At 39.9% G+C, this 25,647-nt stretch overlaps 1 protein-coding gene across 3 annotated transcripts; it reads right to left on the bottom strand.

Annotated features, from left to right (window-relative positions):
• Positions 1 to 1,270: 1,270 nt before the first annotated feature.
• On the bottom strand, positions 1,271 to 24,948 carry DRM2 (domains rearranged methyltransferase 2). 3 transcript variants are annotated; one of them, XM_011623713.3, is made up of 8 exons: positions 24,706 to 24,948; positions 24,157 to 24,264; positions 17,692 to 17,782; positions 17,549 to 17,595; positions 4,926 to 5,042; positions 3,225 to 3,324; positions 2,996 to 3,120; positions 1,271 to 2,850 (listed from the first exon to the last, which is right to left on the bottom strand). In XM_011623713.3, the coding sequence occupies exons 1-8, from the start codon at positions 24,706 to 24,708 to the stop codon at positions 1,531 to 1,533; spliced, it is 1,911 nt and encodes a 636-aa protein (XP_011622015.1). In that variant the 5' UTR covers positions 24,709 to 24,948; the 3' UTR covers positions 1,271 to 1,530. The 3 variants fall into 3 exon arrangements, with proteins under 3 accessions (XP_011622015.1, XP_020520706.1, XP_088716402.1); XM_020665047.2 differs by having other exon boundaries at positions 24,169 to 24,264; positions 24,706 to 24,881; XM_088860276.1 differs by lacking the exons at positions 24,157 to 24,264; positions 24,706 to 24,948 and adding an exon at positions 18,623 to 18,794.
• Positions 24,949 to 25,647: the final 699 nt, after the last annotated feature.

Genomic DNA, 25,647 nt, shown 5'->3' on the forward strand with positions numbered 1-25,647 from the left:
TCTTACCCAATAATTTTTTGTTTTATATCATTTGATTGTCACTCTTAAAAGTTCTGTCTCCTTCCTCTCTTGAAGCAGCAGCGAAGAGAGAGAGGAACAGTGGGTTTATACATAGGGGTGTTGGGTTGAAGAAATCATCCCCCTCTAGAGTTCCCTCTCCATTCAGTATGGAGAGTATATGGGATTATGTTTATACAAAGAGAATGAGCAATTAGAGAAAATCAAGAGTTATTTCTTGCATCATTTATTGATTGATACAAATTTATTTTGCATCATTTATTGATTGATACAAATTTATTTGGATCTTGTCATGTATCATGGTTGATACAAGAAAAAATATTTCTACAATTTATACCTAATTAGGGATTGCTTCGCGTGAAAATATTTTATGTCCCGTGAAATGTTCACTAGAAAACAGTTTCACATGAAAAAATTCTCATGTAGTTAAGCATGGTAATATTTTTACATCAATGTCAATTGATGTGAAAAGATACATTAAAATCAACTGGTATGAAATATTCTCAATCAATGTTTCTCAAGCGTAATTACCGATTGGATGATTTTTTAGAGTGAAGGTTAAGTAATGCTGATTTTTTTATTTCCGATCAATGTCCAATGTTAATATACCAATTAAAACATATATCAATATTTTTGTTGTGGTTTTATACGCATCTATCGAGTATATACAACTCAATGACTCATAAATATTATTTTCAATTTTAACTGTATCTTGAAGTACACTCACCATACTCGTTTGCTCGTGGCAAACGAGTCCTCTTGTCCCGGTTGATCCCCTAATTTTAGTTTCCCAGACTACTAAATATCAGGATCCATTGACCCTCTAGTAAACTTTTACAAGCTTGAGTTAGGTTTTCGCCATAGTAAATATTATTTTGAAAGGAAAAGAGCCCGGGCTCAATTTGATAGCGCTCAATTTGATAGCATTTGACAATTTGCAACGCTATGTCTTAAGCTCAATTCCTATCAAGCGTCGGGGCCCTCCCACAAACTCACCCAAAGGAATATTATTTTGACCGCCGTGGGGCCCAATTATATGGGTGTTAATACCACGCGGCAAAAGCATCCCAGGCGGTGAGAATCTTGCCAACATTAGTCAACTGCAGTTAGACCTTCAAACTCACTGCAGTGAAACCCCCAATAACCATCATCTTTCACACGCGCGCACAAATGTTTCTATTGAACACTAGGAAACACTCGTCATCTGAAAATGAAGACGAGCAGAGAAGCCCCAAAAAATTTCCTGTCTCCCTTTGGTAGCAAATCTGTTGTGCTCCAAATTAATTATGAGAACTGTACTTACTGAAATTTGCAAAAAAAAGAAAAGAAAAAAAAAAAAAAATTCATTATGAACTTCAAAAGAGAACGTAACAGAGAAAAACTAAAAAGAAAGAGAAGGTGAACGAAATGATCAATCATATGTCTAGAGGTGGTAGCCCCCCCTCCCCCCCCCCACCCCCACCCCCACCCCTCAAACTTTCGGAAATAAGGTCACAATGGCAAGAAGGCAATTTACCTTCTCTTTGCCATGATACATTTGATCACATCCAATATCCTGAAGTAATCAAAGAACAGTGAAGAGTGCTTCCCCTCGAGGCCATCCCTGGTCACCCTGTTACAACCTGAGAGGTTGTTGCATGGGCTCCCTCCAATAACCAGATCAAAACCACCGAAACTAGAAACCAAATGCTGTAACTTATCATTTGTTAGTTGCTTGACATCTTCTATCTCTAACAGCACCCCCTTCTGATTTGTTTGAGCCCACCAATTCCTAAAAATGGTTCGGCTCACTTCTGATATCTCAACTGAAACCACAGCCTTAAAAGGTATCCCAAGCCTATATAGGGCCACTTCAGCCCCGCCTATACCAGTAAAGAGGGAGAAAACAGTGAGGCCACTAGGAAAGAGGGGCTTCAAAACTGAAAGATGGTAAGCTACGGTGTCCACCTGAAATGAGTTACCTAAAGCCCTCAATCTCTCAGTTCGACTACTGCCCCCTCCTCGAGTGTGATATTTGGGAAAACCCAAGATGGGTTCTATCTCATCGGGCTCCAATGGAGCTACCTTATTCAAACCAACCCATACAAGGTTCCACTTTTTGCATTGCTCCATCACATACTTTTGGGTCTCGAAAGATGGTTCCCCATTACAAGAAACCAATGCTTTCCTAATTCTCTCTGTGAGTTGTGCACTCCCCGTACATCCAAGAATGCAGTTCAGTTTGGTCCTTGTGTCCCAAGAGGGCCACCATTCCTTTGTGAATGGTAGGGCCTCTTGTATGGTCAAGGGGGGAATAGGTAGGAGAGGGGAACGCTTCTCTATGGGGAGGTTGTGGATATAACCTCGCTTTCTCCTAGCAACTGAAAAGTATTTCGAGTCCACAAACTCAGGTTCGATGTCGTACAGAAAGCGAGAGAAGGTTTCCCACGTTCCTTTCTTGCTTATCGCTACATTCTCAAAGTAGAAGTAAGGGGGGCCCATGGCTGTCTCAGGAATAAAACGGGAAGTGACTATGTCAGGCATAGATGGAATGCCAAAACCAAGCATCTTTGGCTCAGTTACTCCAGCTCTCCTTAGAACAGAGGCATTATTCCAATTGCTGCCAATCCAATTGGGCTCGCCTGTCCATTCCCACTCCTTTTTATGGGTGCCTATGGGTTTCTCAACCCACTTCTTCCTCTCAATGGAATTGGGCTGTTTGGTCCTTTTCTTTTTCCCATGAGATAGCTCATCCCACTTCCTTTTCTTTTCATGGAAGGGTCGTTTTCCCCAGTTCTGATTTTCAGGACTCGGAGGAAGAATAGAGTAGTAGTCAGATGGCTCAGTCTCAAACTGATGACAAAAAGAAGACACAAATTTTAAGACCAATCCAAGTAGACTTGTAGTTTACAAGATGAAAAAATGTATTGAATTTATCATATAAAGATTGCTGATGAGAAAGAAAATTATACAAATTGCTGGAACTCAGATTGGGTACCTCATCATCGTATGAAGACTCTGAACTGCTCAGCCTTAATGCCTCAGAATCTTCAATGCCTGCTGCCTTGGCAGTTTGAGCAGCATAAATAGAATCTGCAAGCTCAGGAATTGACGCATTTGGACCTGGAAAGAATTTACTTAATTTTAACATCACAAATTGAATCTAATAGAACACTCAATTGAACTTTATATTCTAGAAAACAACCTCAAAACAACAAAGTACACACCGCATCTGTCCATGGCAGAAATAACATCATCTTCAGGGAAACCCATGTCCACCAACTGACGTCGTAGTTTATCTTGATCAGTATCTGGATTCTCTGATTCCTAAAACATTGTAATGATTAGACCACGACATTTCAAAACCTGAAGGAACTACGCACTGGAGTTTAAAAAAACAGTATCATTATGCAACTTCATTAGATCGCATACTGTAAGACTATTTACTTTTAGTACAACGAGGTCGTAATTACTCTAAGCCATTGGATGTGAATCATACATATTAAAGTGTGATACAAAATTCGAGAAATTTTATTTGGGGCTCTGTGCCCATTCAATAATACATCCTTATCCCCTCGATTTCAAATCTAATGGTCAATAACAATTGTGACTTATTGTACCAACAGTAAAAAGTCTCATTGTATATATTTCCTGAAGTATAAGCTTGTATAAGCTTACATCAGCAGCTCCAAGAACTGACTAGTTCAATATTTCTGGGAGAGTACAGCTTCAGAACACTAAGAAAAAATATTTATTATGTATGGCCCGCATACAAGTGGATCTCAGTTACACAGCAGGCTGAGCATTGCATTAATTAATGAACTGTGATTCAAGACTTTGTCAGCTTGCAAAGTACTATAATCCCACATGATTCGTAATACCAACTACAAGCACAAAAAACTTTAAGGAAAACATATAGAAAGCCAACTAATCATACAACCTCTCCCTTCGCCATGGGCATATAGCCTCAGTCCGTAATGTAATTTCCTTGTACACCTCAAATGTTTTATGATTTCCATTTGTCCTCCCAATGCCATCCCAACTTACAACAATAGATACAAATTGAAAAATGAAATGCAGAAAAATCTTCCAAATCAATTCATTCAATTTACCAGGTGTGTAGAGACAATTTTGTGATTTACCATCGGTAGAGCAGCCATCACAATATCTAAGAAATTTACCAAATGTCACCATCAACCACAGCCCCAAAAAAAATGAATTGCCATGTTGTCCAAGAAGAAAAATAGTAAGCAAGACCAAACATGAAACATCACACAAGGTTTCAGAATAAACCAGATAGTAATTGAAATCAAGAATAATGGGATAGAAAAGGAAACAAAAGACCAGATTGTAACCATCTGATTCAGCAAATTGCCAGAGTAAAGTGCATGTCATATATCCTAATTTCATCGAGCTTCGAGTATACTGCAGCATATTCCTCATTACAGGAAATTTCATTCGTCACAATGAACCAAGAGTGCATAAATGCTTTACTCTTTGAAACTCAATACTGTTGGATGAATGTTCTTCCCACAGAGATTGTTCGAAACATAATTATTTGTTTTGCCATGCTAAATTCATTTAGGGATCATAGTTTCAGTTACAATAACAAATAAATCCCCCTCATCATTTCTATAATAACAAATATATCCTCCTCATCAATGACAAAATATTTGAAGGGCCAGGACCTGCTGTGCTAGAGCACTCTTTCTAAACCAAAAACCCACCTTTATACGAATGTAAGCATATGTAAAAGACTAAAAGACATGCTCAAGATGACATTCAAATTTTTTAATACATGCATGCAAGAGTATACAAGCACACACACACAGAAAACAGACAAATTTCTTAGCTTTGTTCACAAATAAATCCTTAATATACACATGCCTTCTTAATCAGAAAATTAAACCGGCAAACAGAATTACTACCTCATTCTCAGAGCTGTCTGCTTCCCAGAGGTCAGATACCAAATCAGTTCCTTCACTTTCTGAATCAGATGGATTCGTAGCAAAAGGCTCACGAGGTGGAGAAGAGTCCTGAATGGCCTACCAGATATACCATGATGTGAATGACCAAAAAACAACGTTCATTAAACAAGAAATATACTTAACAAAAACAGTAATAAAGCATCAAGCTAGCAGACCCCTCATCAAATGATGTCCCAGTTCACAGATTGCATTACCTAAAAGAAATGCAAGATAACTAATAAATAATGTTCTGAATTGATCTTCTTCTACTGCTCAATAGTAAAAATGCAAAAGCCATCACACAAATGACTCGCGTGCATTTCATGATACCGCCAAAGGACCCAACCAATTCTAATCCACGCATTGAACTTCAAGGTAGTAGTAAGCAACTGGATCAGAGACAGCAGATGCAACCAGTAAAAAAAGTATGCCGTGGTGCCACAATTGCTTTGAAGTCTAAGGAACTGTTTGATTCTCAAATTTGGAAATTTGCAATTAATTTTCAAATTGCAATTTACCTAATTATGGTCTGGGAGATTCTTATTTGTTGTGTGGGGATCTTTGATTGTTCCTTGTTAAACTGCTTTTGGGTATTTTTCAAATCAAACAATCTGTTTGACTGATACTTTCCAAATAGCAATTAGGCATCTTCCAACCCTACCAACAAAACAAATAGGCCAAATATCTGCAAACTCGAGCCAAACCTTGAAAATTCTGACCTCAAAAACACTGCAACCAACAAAGTGCCTGCTGGGGGGGGGTGGGGAGTGAAGAGGAGAGAGAGTCCACAGAGTGCAGAGAGAGAGAGTCCACAGACTGCAGAGAGAGAGAGAGTCCACAGAGTGGAGAGGAAGAGAGAGAGAGAGGGGGGAAGAGAAAACCTGTTCAGTCAAAATCGATGCAACCTGTACAATCAACCTTTGGGTACAAAAACCTATAAATCAACATAAGAAACGCTAAATGACCACACGTCCAGAGATAGTCAAGTTTCGAACCCATTAAAGGCCTAAACTCAAGACCTCAGTCATAATCTATCAAGGGAACATAAGAACTCGGTCAAAAGTCGATTTTGACCATGCTGAGATGGTCTCCATGAAGAATGCCTTGAAATCAGCATGAAGTGGGACCAAAATGATCAAGGAACCAAAAGGTTGAGTTTCAAACCCTCCTAAGCCCTGTACCTTCAAGGCCCCAATTGAGAACCAACTGAAAACACTCTCATTTCCCCCCACATCGGCACCTTTTCTGTCACAGTACTCCTCTCCAGGAACTCATACGGCTCCACTGGAAGTTCTTAGCCATATACGGCCCCAATGATGCAGCCTCTAGAACCCTCCTTTGGGACAAACTTGACCAAGTGGCCGCCCTCCCCCACCCCTCCTTGTGCCTAGGTGGAGACTTCAACATCACCCGTTTGTCATTTGAGAGGAACTCCAGCTCTAACATCTCCCCTGGGATGCTAGATTTCTCGGACTTCATCTTGAGGAACGAACTTATCGACATCCCCCTTCAGGGGACCTCTTCACCTGGTCGGACCACTCCTCCCAACCTTCCCTTTCAAAACTTGATTGCTTCCACTTCTCGACCGGCTGGGACAATGTTTTCCCGGGCTCCCATGCCTCGGCTTTGCCCAAACAACCCTCGAACCACTGCCCATCCTCCTAGATATTATTTCCATCCCTAGAGGGCCTAAGCCTTTACGCTTTGAGCTCTCGCATGGTTGGAAGAACCGGCCTTATCCTCTCTCCTTCCTTGATGGTGGTTTTCCTTCGCCCGTCTTGTCTTGGGCAGAGCAAGATACATACTACAATTTAAACTTCAGCTTCTCAAAAACTCTCTCAAATACTGAAGCATAACCATCCCCGGGAATTTCCCTCACCTCAAAGCTTCTCACCTTTCCTTGGTCCAATCCCAGGACCGAGTTGAGGAATCTCAACCTCGGTCCGACTCCAAAACCCATGGCAGAACCCTCCACAAACTCGAATATTTTTCCACTCTGAAAAAAGAAGAGATCTTCTAGTTCCAGCGCTCCAGAGTGAAGTGGCTGGAATCCAAAGATCTCAATACCAAGTTCTTCCATAGGATTGCCAACTGTCGACAAAGAGAACTCCATCTCTACCATCAAGATAGCTGACACATCTTTAGACCACCCCCAGAAGTTGAAGCAACTATTCAATCCTTCTTCCAATCCCTCTATACAGCCCCCACAGGTCCTAAACCCAGGATGGCGGACCTCCCTTTTCTCACCGTTCCTGGACACCTAGCCACCTAGCTTGAACGTCCATTCTCACAATCTGAAATTCTAGCCGCTCTGTTAGATTTAGGGCAAGATAAAGCACCTAGACTTGACGAGTTCCCTATAGCCCCCTTAAAGGTGTTCCAAAACTCCGTCAGAAGTGACTTCCTCAATTTCTTCGAAGAGTTCTTCCACCGGGGAATAATCCACAAAGCAATGAATGTGACCTTCATTACACTGGTCCCCAAGGTAGAAGGGGCTGAAGAGCTCAAGGACTTTCGCCCAATAAGCCTCATCAACTCCACTTACAAGATCCTCTCCAAAGTGCTCGCCTCATGGCACAAAGGTGTCCTTCCCAACATCATCTCCCTCACCCAAAGTGAATTCATTAAAGATAGACAGATCCTTACAAGGGCCCTGGTGGCACACGAATGCGTCCACTCCATGCATCTCACTAAGCGTCCGGGCCTCATCTTCAAAATCGATTGGAAGAAGGCATACGACCATGTGGATTGGACAATCTTGGACGAGACAATGAATCGTATGGGGTTCAGGGCTTGGTAGAGGAAATGGATCAAAGGTTGCTATTCCAGTCCCTTCTTCTCTGTACTCATCAACGGTACCCCAAAGGGCTATTTCCCAACGTCTAGAGACCTTTGTCAAGGAGATCCTCTCTCCCCTTTCCTTTTCACGATTTCAACAGAGGTTTTCAGCCAATCAATTTCAAGAATGTACCAGACAGAGCATCTCACCGACTTCAAGAGTAGCCCTAAGGGGACCAATCATCTCTCACCTACAGTATGTTGATGACACTCTCATCGTCTTTGACACAATTCCCCAAGAAATTGAAACCCTCTGCCACTTCCTTAAGCGCTTCAAGTTTGCCACGGGCTTTAAAGTGAACCTCGAAAAATCCACAATTTCGAGTTGCTCTCTCCTTGTCTGAGATCGGGTCCCTTGTCCTTGGATGGGGGTGTAAAGTGGAAGACCTACCAACTAGCTACCTAAGAATGCCACTAGGTCTCGAGAAGCCCAAAAAAAGACAATGGTCCCACATCATTGACAAAGTGGACTACCGTTTTGCAAGCTAGAAAGGACGTTTTCTTTCTTTTGTGGGAAGAACCACCCTCATCAAGGCCACCCTAGCCAACACCCCCGTCTACCTCATGTCCCACGTCCATATGCCAGAGGCGGTAGCCAATCGCCTAGAGCAACTCATGAGGAATTTCTTGTGGGCAGGAGACGCAACCACCAACAAATACCATCTTCTTGCTTGGGAGAAAGTCTGCCAAGCCAAACACCGTGGTAGTCTCGGCATTCATCTCCTAAAGAAACACAACACAACACTACTAGGGAAGTGGTAGTGGTGGTGGCGGTTGGCGACTCAAAAGAACCTCCTTTGGACACAAGTCGTATGGTGCAAGTATCGCATCCATAGAAGCACCTGGCTTCCTGCCGCAAACTCAACCACTAGATCCTCCTCCGAAGCCTGGAAGTCATTCTTATCCTCTCTAACTCTTTTCCAGAACAAAAATGGTTTCCATTCCAGGGTAGGACAACGAGTTCTTTTCTGGTCCAACCTCTGGTTAGGTCATACGCCCCTCAGAGAACTTTTCCTTGCCCTTTTCTACTTGGTCACTAAGCTCTCCTCTGTCGCGGAGGAAGTGCCCCTCTCGAGGTCACTCAGAGTCTAGAGTCCCTCCGTCAAGCAGCCCCTCTTTGACCTCGAAACCTCTGACTTCCTGACCCTGTCGTCCATGTTACACTCCACGTTTTTGCCCCACTCTGGCTCTGACAAAATCATTTAAACCCTTCACCCTCGGCAGGTTTTATGTTGCCTCTTTTTACAAGAAACTGCTGATGTCGCCTACTTTCCTTCTTGCACCTAGATCCATCGTTGCTCAGGCCTGGTCATCCATCACCCCACCCAAAGTTCAAGCCCTAACCTGGATCGCGATCTCGCAAAAGGCTCTCTCAATGGATCTTCTCCAGCATAGAGGGGTTTCCATCTCCAATCGTTGTGCGATGTGCCTCATGGATGAAGAAAGTAACCCCCACCTTTTCATCCATTGTCACCTTGCTCACAACTTGTGGAGCTCTCTGCTCCATCTCTTCGGCCTCTACTTGGTTACCGCTCCCTTGATCCCGACCCTGTGCCATCTCTCCCTCGAAACCCCGTGGCCCAAAGCAGGTAGGACCTTGTCGAAGGCATTCATAGCAGCACTGTTTCAAGTCATTTGAATAGAGAGAAATACCAGAATTTTTTGTGGGGTCAAAACCAAGGTTCTGGCCCTCTTCCATAAGATAACTGCCGCAGTGATCTTCTGGGCAACAAACCACAAGCTTTTCAAGGAACCCCCTCCATGACGTTCCTACTCCAATGGAGAAACCTTATCTACAATCACTCCCCAAGCCAGTCTAGGTCTTCTATCTGGTCCCCTCCACCTGAGGGCTAGACCAAACTCAATTTTGACGGATGCTCACTCGGCAATCCTGGCCCGGCAGACGTGGGAGGAGCCTTTCGAGATCACCTCGGGAATATTCTCTCTTCCTTCCCCAAGAACATTGGCTACGCAGACACACAGCTTGCTGAGTCTACGGCACTCCTATCTGGACTCAGACTTTTCGATCCCTCTTGGGGTCAACCCCTGATCATTGAAGGAGATGCTCAAAACATCATCATGTGGGCCTCTGGCTCCTCACCTTGCCCATGGTACCTCGCAACGATTTTTTATGAGATTACTCACATTTGCAAAGATATAGCCGTCTCATGGAGGCATATCTGGAGGGAGTCCAACACCTCGGCAGATCAGCTAGCTAGATATGGAGCGCTATCAACAGACACATGACCCCGTGTGGCTAGGATTCTATATACTTTCATTTTATTATGCTAGGGTTTTTGTACTTATACTTGCCCATTTTTTGTATAGGACTACCATCTCAGTAAGTCTATTTAGACTACCATCTCGATAAGTCTCTTTGCTTCATGTACTTTCTCTCTTTCTCAATACAGTTAACATCTTCAAAAAAAAACCATATCGTCTCATGAATGGAGAATACGGTCAACTTTCGAGCTCCAAGTCTTTTAGTGGTTTCAAGGTGCTAAAACCCTGGGATCAATATGAAATAGATCTAAATATCCTTACGCCAAGTTTGGTGATAAAAAACTTTGTCATTAAGGTTCATTTTTGGACCACCAGAAGCTGGAATACACCAAGTCCACGGTCAAAACTCATGGGATCTTAAACTCTTGATTCTGAAGATTACATGCTCTATATTGTGAGCTTCTATCAAAATATGCATTGGAAGGGCATATGGGGAGTGTAATTTCAAGGCATGAACTTGGCACGTTTGTGCGTGCAAGGCCTCAACAATTGGAGATGTTGGATTTATATAGACTTTCAAGGCCTTGATACCATGTACTCATACTCTTTTATAGTGGATTATGACCCTAGTCGAAGATTGGGAGCCCAAAAGGGAACATGTGACTCATCGGGCCTCGTGGTCTGGGGCCGAAAAGTGGTGTTTGAGTTACAAACGCTCGCCAAAGTTTTGGTCCATGAACTAGCGAGATACTGCGAGGGTTAAGGGTGTTCCCTCGATCGATGTCAGTATAAACCTGTATGGAGCAAAAATGGAGGCTAATCCAGGTGTAGGAGTTTGGATGGTTATTTTTGAGAGAGGATATCTCAATTGAGCTAGAAAAAAGGACACCCCGCATGGCTAGGTGCCTTGTGAGAGCAAAGGCCAAAGCCTCGACCTTTAACTAACCCACAACATGCGCATATAACAGCCACATGAGGGGATGCCCCCCTTTCAGATGATCTATCGGTTAAGGGTTGTGCACATGTGCAAAGAGAATAACCCCCACACCTATGGTTTATGATTTATCCCTACACCTATGGCTTATAATTTAAGGGTTGTGCACATGTGCAGAGAGAAGAACACCTATGGTTAGTAGTTTACGAATGGTACTTTTTATACTTGTCCTTAGGAGTGCACTTGTAATCCACCAAGATCCAGTAATTCCACAATTTATTGATCGGTTTTGATGGACCAAGCATGAGCCCTAAGCAAGATTGTGGGTCACGTGTTCCATTGGTTCGAGTCAAAGAAATGGTTGTGGGTTGTTGGGTAAACCAAGTGGATTGCCATAGCATTATGAATATTGAACTGTGCAAGTACCTAATTTCCCTCCAAGATTTTTTTGACAGTCCAAACCAATTCAAAATAATGAGACAGTTGAGCAATGATTCTTAGTATTTTTTTGAAATTTCATATGATTTTTTTGGGGCCCAAGAAGTCCAAGTAAAAAACTTTTCGAAAATATTAAGGACTAATTGGTGGGCCAAGACTCATGTGAAGCCTAATGACCAATAGGCTTCACATGAATCAAAACTACATGTGGGCTCCTAACCTGACCATGTGCTAATGACATCATGGTGACATCATGTTCATAGAGGCTTCATATGAGATCACTTGTTTAGGGGTGTGTTTGGATGGATGAATAAGTATGATACGTCTTATATGAATGAAGACTTTTAGAAGGAGCATAGAGTTTGATATTTAGATTGAAACTTGAAATCCAATTATAGTCCACTTGGATGGGCACTTGTCATACTCTCATTCACTCCATGTGCAAGTCAGTTGATTTAGAGATAGAAAGATGTTAACCCAATAGTTGGAAATGCCGCAAGCAAAGATCGTATAGCTTGATTGACTACAAGTTGAATAAGCTATGACCCTCTTTGGATCGTTCTGTAATATTCAGGTGGAATATTACAGAACGTTATGTAATATCCCATTTCAAGTGAAATGAAAGATAAGAAATACATCTAAGGGGTATGAGAGGAGAGTGTGTAGAAGGTTCTCTTGCAAGGAACAATGAGAGCCTTCGATCATGGAGATATATGGTGTGAGAGAAGCTATGATCTAAACCACCCATTCCCATTCCAACTATCATAGATCAGGGGTGGAATTTAAACACCATTATCCCCTTTGGCCAAAATTTGAACTCCAATTTCCCTCCATAATTTTCAATCCAATTTCCTACTTAGTTGCCCAATTTAAAACCAATTTCAAATTCAAATTTGAATCAATCAAAATGACTTAGACTAGATATCCAAATCATGTTAATTAAGAGAGAATCAAGAAATAGGTGGGGCATGTACCATAGATGTATTTCTTCTCTCCCATTTTACTTAAACTCGAAGAGATGAGATAAGATTCTCTCTCTCTAAATCAACTACCTTGCACATAAGGTGCAAATGAGGTGAATGAGTGTGACAAGTATCCATCTAAGTGGACTTGCAATTTACAATTGACCTTGGGGTTCCAATCCAAATATCAAACCCTATGCCCCTTCTAAAAGCTTTCATTCATATAACACGTAGTACACATATACACCCATCCAAAAACCCCCTAAACAAGTTACCTCGTATGGTGAAGCCATAGGCAGGACATCACCGTGATATCATCGGCATGTGGTGCGGCCAGGGGTCCATGTGGTCACACTTACAGCCATGTGAAGCCCATTGGCCATTTGATATTAACATGAACCTTGACCCACCAATTATTCCTAATTCGAAATTTTCCAAAAGTACAAAAAATTACTTATCAACTTATTTTATCATTTTGAATTGGTTTTAGCTATCAAAAATTTTGGAGGGAAATTAGCTATCAAAGTTTGACATTTTATAATGTCGAGGCATTCCACTTGGCCTACCCTGGAACCCACAACCATTTTCTTGAATCAGCCCAATAAAACCATTACTCACAGTCTTCCTCAGGGGCTCATGCTTTGCCAATCAAAGCCAACCAATAGATTCTGGAATTCCAAATTCTCAATGGATTATAGATCACCCTTAACAACAAGTATACCAAGCACTATGCATAAAGCATAAACCATGATCCATAAATTATGAACCATAGGTGCAGGGTTTCTTGTCTCATCACATGCGCACAAGCCTTAAGTGGTAGATCACCTAGAAAGGGAGGTATCCTGCATCCCCAAATGTGGCTTTTATATGAACATGTCCTAGGTTAGTCAAAGATCGAGGCTTTGGCCCCCTTACCATCACACATGAGATATCCTCCTTTCCCGCTCAATCAAGATATTCTATCTTAAAACCAATCACATCCAAACTCCTACACTAGGATAAGCCTCCAATTTCGGTAAATAAGGGCTTATACCGACTTCAAAAGAGATCACCATCAACCTCACAGTACCCCGCTAGCCCATAGACAAAAACTGTGGTCAAGATTTTATGAATCAATCACCACTTCCAAGCCCCAAAGTGCGTAGGTTGGGATCATGGATACATATCAGAAGATCTAGGTATCAAGCGCATGGCCTTTTGCCCCCAAATCACGATCTTCACACTGAAAATCAAAGACCATGGTCGGCATTCATGGCCTTCAAAACAACCGATTTTTAGTCTTGTTTTCTTAATGAAAATAGGAAAATAATGTTTACATGTTGATGACCAAGAGTGGAGTAGCGTGTAATGGCATAAAAGCCTCACTATTATAAGTAAATCATGACCAAAATGTGGTAGAGACTACATGCTTCTTGTAGACCTTGGTCAAAAATTGCCCAAGGGCATTTTCATCCATAGATCATGAGATATACATCTTTTTATTGAAAAGAGAAGCGATGTATGTATATATCTTGAAGCCCACAGAGGACCAATGTTCCAAAAAATGTTAGGCTGCGTCTAGGCAGCCAGGGGGGTCCAGGCCACCCTGGTAACCGCCCAGGTTTTTGGCGACCCAAGTAGAATAACCGGGGTAGGAGGTGTTCAAAAAATAGTTATGGGTCCAAATTGTGCATAAAAATGCATGTTCAGGCTTTTTTAATACATTTTTTATGTTCAATCAATCTAAACTCCAAAGACAAACCAAAGTATTTGAGATTTGAATAATTAGCTTATAATACATTCATAAAATTAGGAAAATACAATCCAACATTCAAATTCAATACTAGACATAACACAATCCGTAGTCCATAACTCCATCCATACACTCCATCATCCAGATTTGGACAATTAGCTAATAATACATTCAGAAAAATAGGAAAATACAATCCAACATTCAAATTCAGTACTAGACATAACACATAGTCCGTAGTCCATAACTTCATCCAAACACTCCATAGTCCATAACATTACCATGATTACCATCCCAGTCCGTAGTCCATACTCCATAGTCCACATTCATAAGAGGAAGGAAAAAGTAAAGAATTAATCGATTGATCTAACAGAAATGCAAAAAATACACCTTTTTTCGTTTTTTATCACTCTAAAGTGTAAAAAAGGGAGTTTAGGTCACATAGAAACCTAAACCCCCTTTTCCCCCCCTTATTTAGGAGGGAAAGGACGAAAATGCCCCTGGTGGGCGGCACGGTCCCTAGGCGCCCACCCAAGGCTAAGCGATGGGCGCTTGCCTAAGTCCCCTGGCTGGCGCCCAGAAGGGCCGACTGGGTGCGAGGTGGGCCGCTTTTTTAATCTATGTAGAGGACACATGTTCTTATGTGATTGGATATTGCTATAAGGAATGTCTCATACCCCAATAACCACTCTCTCTTTAGAACTCATGTTGGGTTGTAAATAAATAAGAGAGGAACGTGACAAAGAGAGAGAGCGTTGAAACAAAGTGGGGAGGCTCTGATGCATTCAATACTTGAAGCTCTGAGAAGGCGAGCCATCATGCAAACCAAGCCTAAGGAACGCTTTTTGGAGAGAAGAAAGTCACTTTTCGAATCAAAAGGAGTATTAGATTATAATGGAAGAAGACGAAGCAAGACCCACAAGAAAAAAGCAGGTAAAACGAAGTCGTGTGTGTCAAAAGCTTGTAATGTTCTATTTCCTTTGAAACCTATGTAATACTCTTCATAACCATTAAACAGAGGCATTTAATATGCAGAAAGTGGTGCGAACATCAATGAAGAAAAACACCTGTGGGTTCCTAGAACTCCTCGCCACAGAAATTAACCTATGGGTTGTGTGTGCCTCGTACGCCTTATGCCATTGGAGTCAATGAACATATAAATGGCACACATGAACACTCACCAAACCCAAAACCATAGAAAGAACTTCACACATTTGTCAGCAAGAACTTCTTACGAGCAATGAAGCTAATCACAATAATCCAGCCTATCTGCCATTAGGAAGAATGTAGGAAATGAATTCATAAGATCAACTTATAATAAAGTAGGTCACTAGAAAATTAGAAAGAATTGGACTCATCATATTGACCACACTAAAGAGTGGGATTAACCACAAGAAGACCCTCACTCGAATGGGATTAACCAGAAGAAGATCCTCGCTCAAACAGCAAACACAACCATTATCAATTATAGAAATAAAATAACAGAAATTAACCCAATGTGCCATTCATATCGAATGGATGAAAAATGTAGCTCTTTAAGAGGAGGCATACATGTGTCTAGCTCCAGTAATTAGTTGTCTGATTAGACTAAGTTTTAGAGGTTGAGATCTGATTTGAAGGTGTTGTGTGGGAACAAACAAGCATTTCGAGCATGGTTCCTTTATTTCTGGTGAAGTGTGATAAGCTAAATATCAGAAAGAAAATAATAGACACTCCTTTTAAGGTGAATATAAAATGTGCTATATTGAAGTGTCTGACCATCTGATATTTACAACTGTTCAGATGATTATATCTTAAAATCGCCAAAACCTAATATTACACATGTGAAACATATCAAAATACTGCTTTCAATTGAAAGGAAGGGAAGGGAAGAATTGGGCCACGGTTGGCTTCTAGGGTTAAACAGGCGTTGTTCAGCATTTATAACATCCATTGGTTATCACTCTGTAGTCAGTTTCAAGGGATGGGACTTTCACTCTACATTACACCTTTTAGTAACATCAAATTATTCGTGCCAATACAAAGATAGCTGGAAAAACCCCTGAAAGAAAGACCTTATAGGCCCGGCAAACCAGTTAGAGCCCTTTTCTGCACTAGCAAACAGTTTATAAAAACCTCAGAAACCCCCTCAAACAACAAACTATCACGCCAAAATGAATGTCGAAATGGATAGTTGATGTACAGTTCATTTCTTTCGAGTATATAACAATGATGTACGAAAGGCAAAATGGTGTGCTATTACTAGAAACACCTGTGGAAACGGAGCAGCCAGACAGCCAGATTTCCACAGGAATGGACAAGGAATCACCAAAGGAACACTAGTTTTGGAAATGGGAAAGCCATACATCTACAACATTCCTGTATTGGTTCATACATATGGTCTGTTGACATGAATTTAATCTCTGAACAGAATTTAATCTTTAATTTAAATTAAGAAAGTTTAGAAATTATGCCTCAGCCTCACTATTTTAGCTGGCATTTTTCTTTTTAGGTAAATAAATAATAAAAGCAGTGCATGTGGAGGGTTTCGAACCCTCACCAGCTGGCAGTTGTTGATTATCACTCAAGACATAACTAAAGCTCAAAAATTAGAATAATCAATCCAATGTCATTTTTCAGCTTAGATTAAAATATAATAATCAAACATTATGCATGACTTTTAACCAGTGTTTCAAAAAGCGCTAGGCAGGTCCTGGGCAACCTGAGGGGTCCAGGCCGCCCAATGCCTAGGCGGGCGCCCAGAACCTGGGAAGCCCAGTCGAATCCAAAAAGGATGCCCTTTTAAATAAAAAAAAAGATATATAGTATAAAAAACAAAAATTAGGTATTTAGGGCACTTACTTTGAGTTTGATTCCTCAATCTTCAAACTTTCTCCTCAAAGATGCTTCTAAGAACTCAAAATCTTCTAAAAAACCCCCCAATAGATTTATAAAACATCAAAAATTAAATCTAATATCAATGGGTGATGTTTTGATCAATTTTTGTCAACTTTGAGAAACCCTTCAATCCTAAAAAAATCATCAAAAACTAATTTTTTGGAGGCGTTCTCTCTCTAAAATGAGCTCCAATAAGTTTTATGTTTCAAATGAATTTAAAACTATCCTTCTAACCCTTAATATTTTAAAAAAAAAACAATACGAAAAAAAAAAATTTCCTCCTCTGGTCGAGGCGCCCGCCTAGGCAGGTTCCGTACCGCTTAGGCGGGGCGCAGGCCTTGGGCGGCTGCCCTGGGCTAAGCGTTGGGCGCCCGCCTAGGCCTGGGCGATGCGCCCAGGCCTTCTTGGCCAGCTAGGCGCTGGGCGGTCCGCATTTTGAATCATTGCTTTTAACGATAAAAAGAAGATATAGGAAGCAAACTTTAGTAGCCCACATCAAATGTTTTTTATACTAGAACCCCCATCAAGAGATAAAGTTGATGTCTGACTCCATGCTCATCATCGATAAGTCAATGTCACTTACTGAATATGTCAGAAGCGTTTCTAAAAGTGAATCTGAATCCTCATCACCTGCATACATCAATACTTAACTTTATGTTGCAGCATATTTAAGGAAAAACAAAACCAATGCAATAATTAGGGTAAAAGTGCCATTGATATGCTTACCATGTTCCTTAATGAGTTTGTCCACCAATTCTGGTGAGAAACCCATGTCTACAAAATGGGACTTCCTAGGGTCCGATGTGCTTGCCTCGAACTATGACAAAAGAAGAGCACACAAAACAAGTAATGCTTACAATCATAATCAGATATACTTGTAACAGTTTCAGGATACGTCATAAGATCGTTTGGAAATAACACATGATTTCCTTGTCCATATCCAAAAACAAAAGTGATCTACATGAAAACTTAAGAGCTAAAAGGACATAATAGATATACAGGGCCATATATTGAAGACCACTAGTGTAGCAGCTAAGAACCACAAGTAAAATACAGCTTGAAAATGCCATGGAGAAAGGACAGGTTTCTCAAAAAAAAAAAGGATTTTCTTGATCCGTCCATCCATATCAAAAACTTCAAAAAAAGAAATTGCTAAATAGCAATGTGACAATGTTGATTACAATTTATAAAACAAACCCCAAATGTCATCACCACATGATGACAAGGACCATGTAGTTTTTTCCTTACATAAGTCAAATTAACATAAAACAAGATGCACTACTTCATCACATGTGCTCTTCAACTTGTTCTCACAATATTCTGCGAGGACTAAAACTATCACTAGGCTAACACCCACAGGCCTATCCTATTCTATCTGCCATAACTCAGGAAGCGGTTAAATATGGCAATGTCCATGTACAATATGAAGAGTGAAATAAATAGAAGTGGTCATCTCTAGTTGTATCAAATCATAATGAAGCAAATAATAACTTAATGATGTCATGCAGTGTTGCTATGAGATACCCTAGACTAAAATAATGACACCAGGGATTAAAAGATGGTTTGTCAGTTCTCAACTTAAATAATAGTGAAACCACAAGCAGGCAAATGGTTAAAGATTGATCTGAAAAACAGGTCTACAAGGTATATGGGGCACTTGCAGGGAATGAGCAGACGTGTGCACCAAAGATTCGAAATGTATAATTGTCAATCCCCGAGACCTGTACAAATGACGTGGTGCAGCAAAATCCAAAGATAATATAATAGACATTCTATGGCTCACCATGTTGACCACCAACACATGTCAAACACTTCAACTCTTTTGACACCACAAAACACTTGTCAATATTAGAATATAGTTTAATATATTGTAGAAACTGGACTGACTGTTTCTCTCAAAACAACTGGTCTGGCAGTGAAATGATCGAGTGCCACTGTTGCAAACTGCCTCAATGCCACTGTTGAACAATGCCTAGAACACACTGATCAAAACCACACAATGGATTCACACTTTTAGGAGCTGCAGCCCCATGAATGTGGTGATCGCGTAGCCTTAAGACTGCCTACTATTGTCCATTGCTCAAAAAACCGGACCGCCCAGCACGTAGGTGATCCAGAATGCCTGGGCGCATTGCCCAGGCCTAGGAGGCCACCGCCCAGTTTGGTTTTAGGTTCATTTGAAACCTAAACCCACAAGAACCCTTGTTACAGAGAAATAAACCTCCAGAAACTACATTTCATTGGATCGAATCATAGAAAGTGTTTCTCAAAGTTTGGAGTTCGAGCAACCAAAGTAAGTGCATTTTTTAGATTGCTTATTTTATTTTGAGATGTCTTCTTCAGGAGTTAATCGGAGTGGAGATCCGAGTTGGAAATATAAATACAACCCGAATCCATATGATAAAAATTGCGTTGGATGCAATTTTTGTGAAAAAGATATAAAAAGAGGCATAAACCGGTTTAAGAAACATCTTGCCGGGGTATTAAAGGGGATGTTACCTCTTGTAAAATGTTCCTAAAGCTATCAGAGAGGAGATTAAGCAATTTATAAGTTATGCAAAACAAAAACAAGAACAAAATCCTTGTCATAGATCTAGTTCTATTTCTGGTACTTCTAAAAGAAGTGATCCAGGTTGGAAGTATGGGTACAACACAAAACCAAATGATAAAAATTGTATAAAGTGTAATTTTTGTGGAAAAAATACCAATGGGGGTATTAGCCGATGCAAAAAACACCTTGCTGATGTTAGAGATAATGTTGCTTCTTGTACAAAGGTTCCTGAAGCAGTTCAGGATGAGATTAGATATTTTCTGAATTTTGAAAAACCAGAAAGGATGAAAATAGGCCTTATTCTATGGAAGTATCTTCTCTAGGTTCTAGTCAGAGTGTGGTGATCCGAGTTGGAAGCATGGTTATAACCCGAATCTAAGTGATAAAAATCGTATTAAATGTAATTATTGTGGAAAGGATACTAATGGGGGCATTCACCGGTTTAAAAAACACCTTGCCGGTATTAAAGGGGATGTTGCCCTTGTAAAAATGTTCTTGAGGCTATCAAGGAGGAAATCATACAATTTTTTAGTTCAGAGAAGCACAAAGAAAAGGGTAGAGCAGCCAAGACTCCTAGGACCTCATCTGCACAGACTGCACATACTAGTAAGAGGAAAGTAGAAGAAGAGGAGGAGGAAGAGGCAGATTCAAAAGAAACAAAGGAGGATAAGCGTTATATTGAAGAGACAGATGCCTCTGATGATGATGGCATTGACTCTGATGCCCTAGTGATATTCCCTATGATGATGATGATGATGACGATTAAAGACTCTTGCCTCTTGGTCCTAAGTGTTGAGTGTTGAGTCTATTAACTGTTGTGTTGAGTCATGAGTGTTGACTTTTGTTAGACTGTATATTTTCTAAATTTCTGTATATTTCGGTTGTTTTGAGTATTAACTTTTATATCCTACACTTGTATGGTTTTACAGTTACTGTTCTAACAATATGGATTATCAAAATTCTCTTCTCGACATCTTTTTTTTTTTTTTCAACTTGGAATATGGTATATTGGTAATTTGGTATGGTTTTTACTTTTTTTCAGCTGGGCAGCCACCCAGGTTTTGGGCGCCCGCCTAGGACCCGCCTAACGCTTTTTGATACACTGTTATTGTCCTTCTTTACAAACTGGTCTGCTTGTGATAGAGTGGTCTGGGGCAAATCCCACTGGTGCTTTCATGGTTGCCTCTCTCTACAAAGCCCTTAACCCTTATATCTCGAACATGCCGTCCACCCACAACAAAGCATGGCTCACACAAAACCCCCCGAAAGTCCAAACCTCACCTGGCTCGTAATCCCCCACAGAACCTTAACTTTGGACCACCTAAAGAGAAAAGGTTACAGCATTGCAAACCACTGCTCTCTTTGTGGGGAAGACAAAGAAACACATAGCTACCTGTTTCTTCATGGTACCTATGCTTCGACTATTTGGCCTAAACATCTGCAAGACTTCAAGTGCCAATGGGTCACCCTCACCTCCATTGAATTTCTGTTTTTAGCCTACTTCTTATTCTTTGGAGAGCCTCTATTTTAGCCACCCTTTGGGCAACTTGCAGGGAGAAAGTCTCAGATCTTTCAAGATACAAAAGCACAGAGCCACTGCAGGGGATGCTAGATACCTCACAATTTTCTGGTCCAGCAACTTTAAAGAACTCAGAGATTTCTCAAAAGCCAATTCCAAATCAAATTGGCTCAATCTTCTCCATTCCAAACCACCAAGACCTCATGGTCTTCCGCCTAGATAGCTCCAATCGATGGGGTTATCGAGCTCAATATGGATGGGTGTTCCTTGGGAAACGCTTGAGGTCCTTTTAGAAACTATCAAAGCAAAATTCTCTCATCTTTGTCCTCCCACATTCAGAAATGGAGACAACCTGAGCCGAAGCCAAAGCAATCCTTGAAGGACTCAAAATATTTAACTCAGACTGTGGTGATCAACTCCTTGTACATGGAGACATAAAATGTCATCTTGTGTGTTTCAGGGGAATCTTAATGCCCTAGACTAACTCATATTTTTTATCACAGTTTCATTAATGCAAACCACTACGACTCACCTTCTTCCTTACATTTTTTTTTTCTTGTCACGGGGGGAAGGCAAATTCAGCAGCCGATGCACTAGCCGAAATGGCTCAAATGGAGAAGTGTAGACACTGATCACTAGCTTTGCACCTTTATGCTTTGCTCTTCCTTTCCTTTCTCCCCATAGCTGTCATTCTAACTCTCTACTTCTCCCTCTCTCTACCCCACTTGTCATTTCAATTTTGAGTTATGGCCAATGATACATCCGACATGTGAGCTGCCTTCATCCAACATCTTTTGGGTTTCTCTTAAACTTATATATTACTTGTTTAATATATTATCACCAGTTATCAAAGAAATATATATAGTGTAACAAATTGAAATTATATAATTATTTCTTTTGAAACTGAACAAATTATATGATTATTTCAGAGTTCATTAATGTCATAGTATCTGGTTGAACCATATTTAAATAAAGTGTTACTTAAAAGAAAAAGAAAATCCTAGTAATATCCATAAAAACAATAAACCAAACCTCAGTAATTTCAGGATAAAGTTCATAAGTACACTTGTTAAAAATATATTTAGAACTTTGTAAGAATTCAACAAAAGTAGCAATATTACAAATTCGCTATTAATTCTCAAATCTCTAAAAAAAATTTAATTAATAAGAGCATGGTTTTGTTATGTTCATTTTATATGTCAGCTTGTTGATAACTCTACGGTTGGTGTCTTGAATATCCACACTCGTGCAAAACCCAGACAATCCGTTAACATAGGGGAGAGTTTAGACCAAGCTAAGGGTCACTGAGCATGGTTTTTGCTAAAGGAGTCAAAGACTGCAGAAGAAACAGAATCTCATTTCAAAAAGTGTAGCGAAAGACAATCTCATTTCAGGAAATCGAAGCTGAGTGTAATGCATACTGATTGTGGGGATTTTTCTTTTGTAGCATACGCCAGCCTTGTAATCATATCAGCTTTCCTTTGTTTGCTTGTTAGAATTGTACTGCTTATGCCATTTGCGATTTCTCCACTACTGATTTTCAAGATTCCCCTTCCACTAGATGTTATTGTCTTGGGCAACCTTTAGGGAATCTGCTCATGGGTTTCTAATCATATACTCTACTTTGGGTAATTTTCTTGCATTTATAAACGTGACATTCGTTTTACACTCTCACATTATGGTGCTCTCAATTTTGACTGATTATTTAAAGCAGACAAGTTATAAGTATCATTTTGTTTCTTGCTCTCTTTCCTATCATTATAAGGATCCATTTGCCATTGGCCTAAAGCTAGACTTAGATAACAGGCTAATATCACCACTTTAGATGGACAGCAAAGCAGAGCAGGAAGCAACATAGTTCACTATATGCAATGCTGTCTCAAATATATGGTTTGAACCTAAACATTGTTTTCTAAAATTGCTTTTAACAAAAAATGCATGGGACACATTTTTGATAGAAGATGAGGGACGGATAATTTTTAGTTTCTTGGGTTTAAATGATAGTTGAATTCACTTCTGTTAACTAAGAATTTAAATAGGTTTTCCCTCCACTTTTTAGATGTGCTATACATCAAGTAAATGTTCACATTGTTAAATAGAAAGGAAAGGAGAATACAAAGATTAAGATGCTTGAGTCACTTATCAAGTGAAAAGGAAGTCAGAGAGCATGACAATCACATAGGAGCAAAAAAGGATTATATACAAAGAGACCATTTATCTTTTGTACATGGAGGTCATAATCATTCTTGTTCTTTAAATTTCAAAATAAGTGATTGTAAGAGTGTCATTGAATAGACAGGAAATTCCAAAAAAGAAATTCTTGAGCTTCGTGCCTCACCCTGAGCCATCCAATTAGACATTTAATGAGTGAGAATGATTGTGACCTCTCTGTACAAAAGATAAATGGTCTCTTTGTAGATAATCTCGAGCAAAAACAAAGCAACCACTATACATAAACACTAGGAAAAGTATATAGTGAGACCATTTACTTTTACTCTAAGGTGGTCACAATTAATCTTAACTATTGGATGTGACATTGGGTAGCTGCATTAATTTTATTGACTAAGTTCAAAATTCAAAAGAATTTTTCTTGAAATTTGTGAGACACCCAAGCGATCAGATTTTACATCAAATATTTATACGTAATTATGACCACCTTGTACCAAAGATAATGGTCTGATTGTATATAATCCAAACACTACAGCATTTCTTTTCCTCACTTTTAAGTGTAACAAACAATTAAAAAGAGAAAAGCACAAAAAACTGTGGACCTCTCCTATATATTAATGTATTAATCTACAAGGGCATTTTATGAACTATTGTCCAACACCTCTTGAAACTTAGGGGTAAGATGGTCATTTTTAAAAATAAACATAGTGGACTTCCGGTCATTTCCAATAAAAGATTGGAGCTTACCAGTCCCCTTCCTTTTGAAAATTGAGGGAATTCATCAGAGAAACACTTCATCCACTAAACAAAACAAAGTAAACAAAAGAAAATAACCACAACCAACCATGCATCCCCAAGTAGTATGTTTTAGGTAAAGATAGACAATAATACTTTGGGGAAACAACATCGTTAATAAATATGGGAGAAAAGGTAAATCGTCAAGAAAATTTACGTTCTCGGACACCTGGTTAGGGTTAGGGTTAGGGTTAGGGTTATATACAACCGAGGCTGAAAATGATTCCTCAGAATCGGAGGTGGAGCAATCTACAATCACTTTCTTCTGCAAAAGATTTAACAAAATGTTGAGTTAGCTTTCGAAATTTCTAAGGAATGGTGGTAAACATTAATGAAATCAAGAAAGCGAAGCCCATTTCAATGAATCTAGAGAGAGAGTCATATTTGCATGACTGGAAGACAAAATTGCCTAGTTTGGAGAGCGAGAGAGAGAGAGAGACTATCACAGAAGGGAAGCCCTGGAGAAAGAAAGAGAGAAAAGGGGGAAGGCCGAGTAGGGTAGAAGATAGAAAGGGAGAGGGGACCTCAGGCAATGTACCTGCATGATAGACAATACAAGAGAGAGAAAGAGAGTTTGTCGAAGTAAGAGAAAGTGTCAAGCAGAGAGAGAGAGCAGCAACATCAAGTTGTATGAGAGAGAACCTAGAGAGAGAAACTTGAAGAGAGCGAGAGGAGGACTGAGAAGAAATTGCATGCAAGAACTCACCATTTTTTAGAAGAAGGATGAGACGAAGAAGAGAGAGAGAGAGAGCGCCGGAGTTAATGGTGGGAGCTGGAGCTCCCCGCCACCGGCAGTTTGGTCGCAGAGATAAATTAAAACCAATTTTTTTTTCGCAGTGCCTCAAGCGGCAAAATAGAGGGTGCAGTACCAAAGTGTGCCCTAATATTCCACAGACAAAAAGTATACAATAAGACCATTTACTTTTCCCTTTACCTTTTTTTTGGACGCAGTTAGCATGAAGTAGACCATTTACTTTTCCCTTTACCTTTTTTTTGGACGCAGTTAGCATGAAGTGTAGACTTGGCAATAAATATATTTTTTAATATAATTTAATTTTAAGTTTTTTAAAATATATAATTTTTAATATAGAGATCATGAATATAAAAAATAAATAAATTTTTAAAAATTAAAAATAATAATTATATTAAAAAAATATTTAGATTGCTAGCCACAATTGTTTTTAGCAGTGTTTTAAAAAACTCCGAGTCGAACCGGACTCGCCCGGTTCGACTCGGAAATCGTGAAAAGGGGACCGGATCGCCTAAAAAATCGGAAATCGTCCGGTTCTAGAGAGAACCGGACGATTTTGTACAGTGAATCGCCGATTCACTGTACGGAATCGGCGAGTCCGAACAGTGAATCGGCGAGTCCATACGGAATTTTTTTTTTTTTTTTTGTAATCCATGATAGATTTTTTTGTAATACTTGATCGATTTTTTTGTAATCCATGATCGAATTGTTTTTGTTTTTTTGTAATCCATGATCGAATTTTTTCGTTTTTTGTAACCCATAATAGAATTTTTTGTAATCCATGATCGAAATGTTTGTTTTCTTTTCTTGTAATCCATGATCGATTTTTTTGTTTTTTTTTTTTTTTTTGTAACCCATGATAGAATTTTTTGTAATCCACGATCTAATGTTTTGTAA

The sequence above is a fragment of the Amborella trichopoda genome, chromosome 3 (genome assembly GCF_054954075.1).
Source record: "Amborella trichopoda isolate Santa Cruz 75 chromosome 3, AtrichopodaSantaCruz75HAP2 v2.0, whole genome shotgun sequence".
NCBI lineage: Eukaryota > Viridiplantae > Streptophyta > Magnoliopsida > Amborellales > Amborellaceae > Amborella > Amborella trichopoda.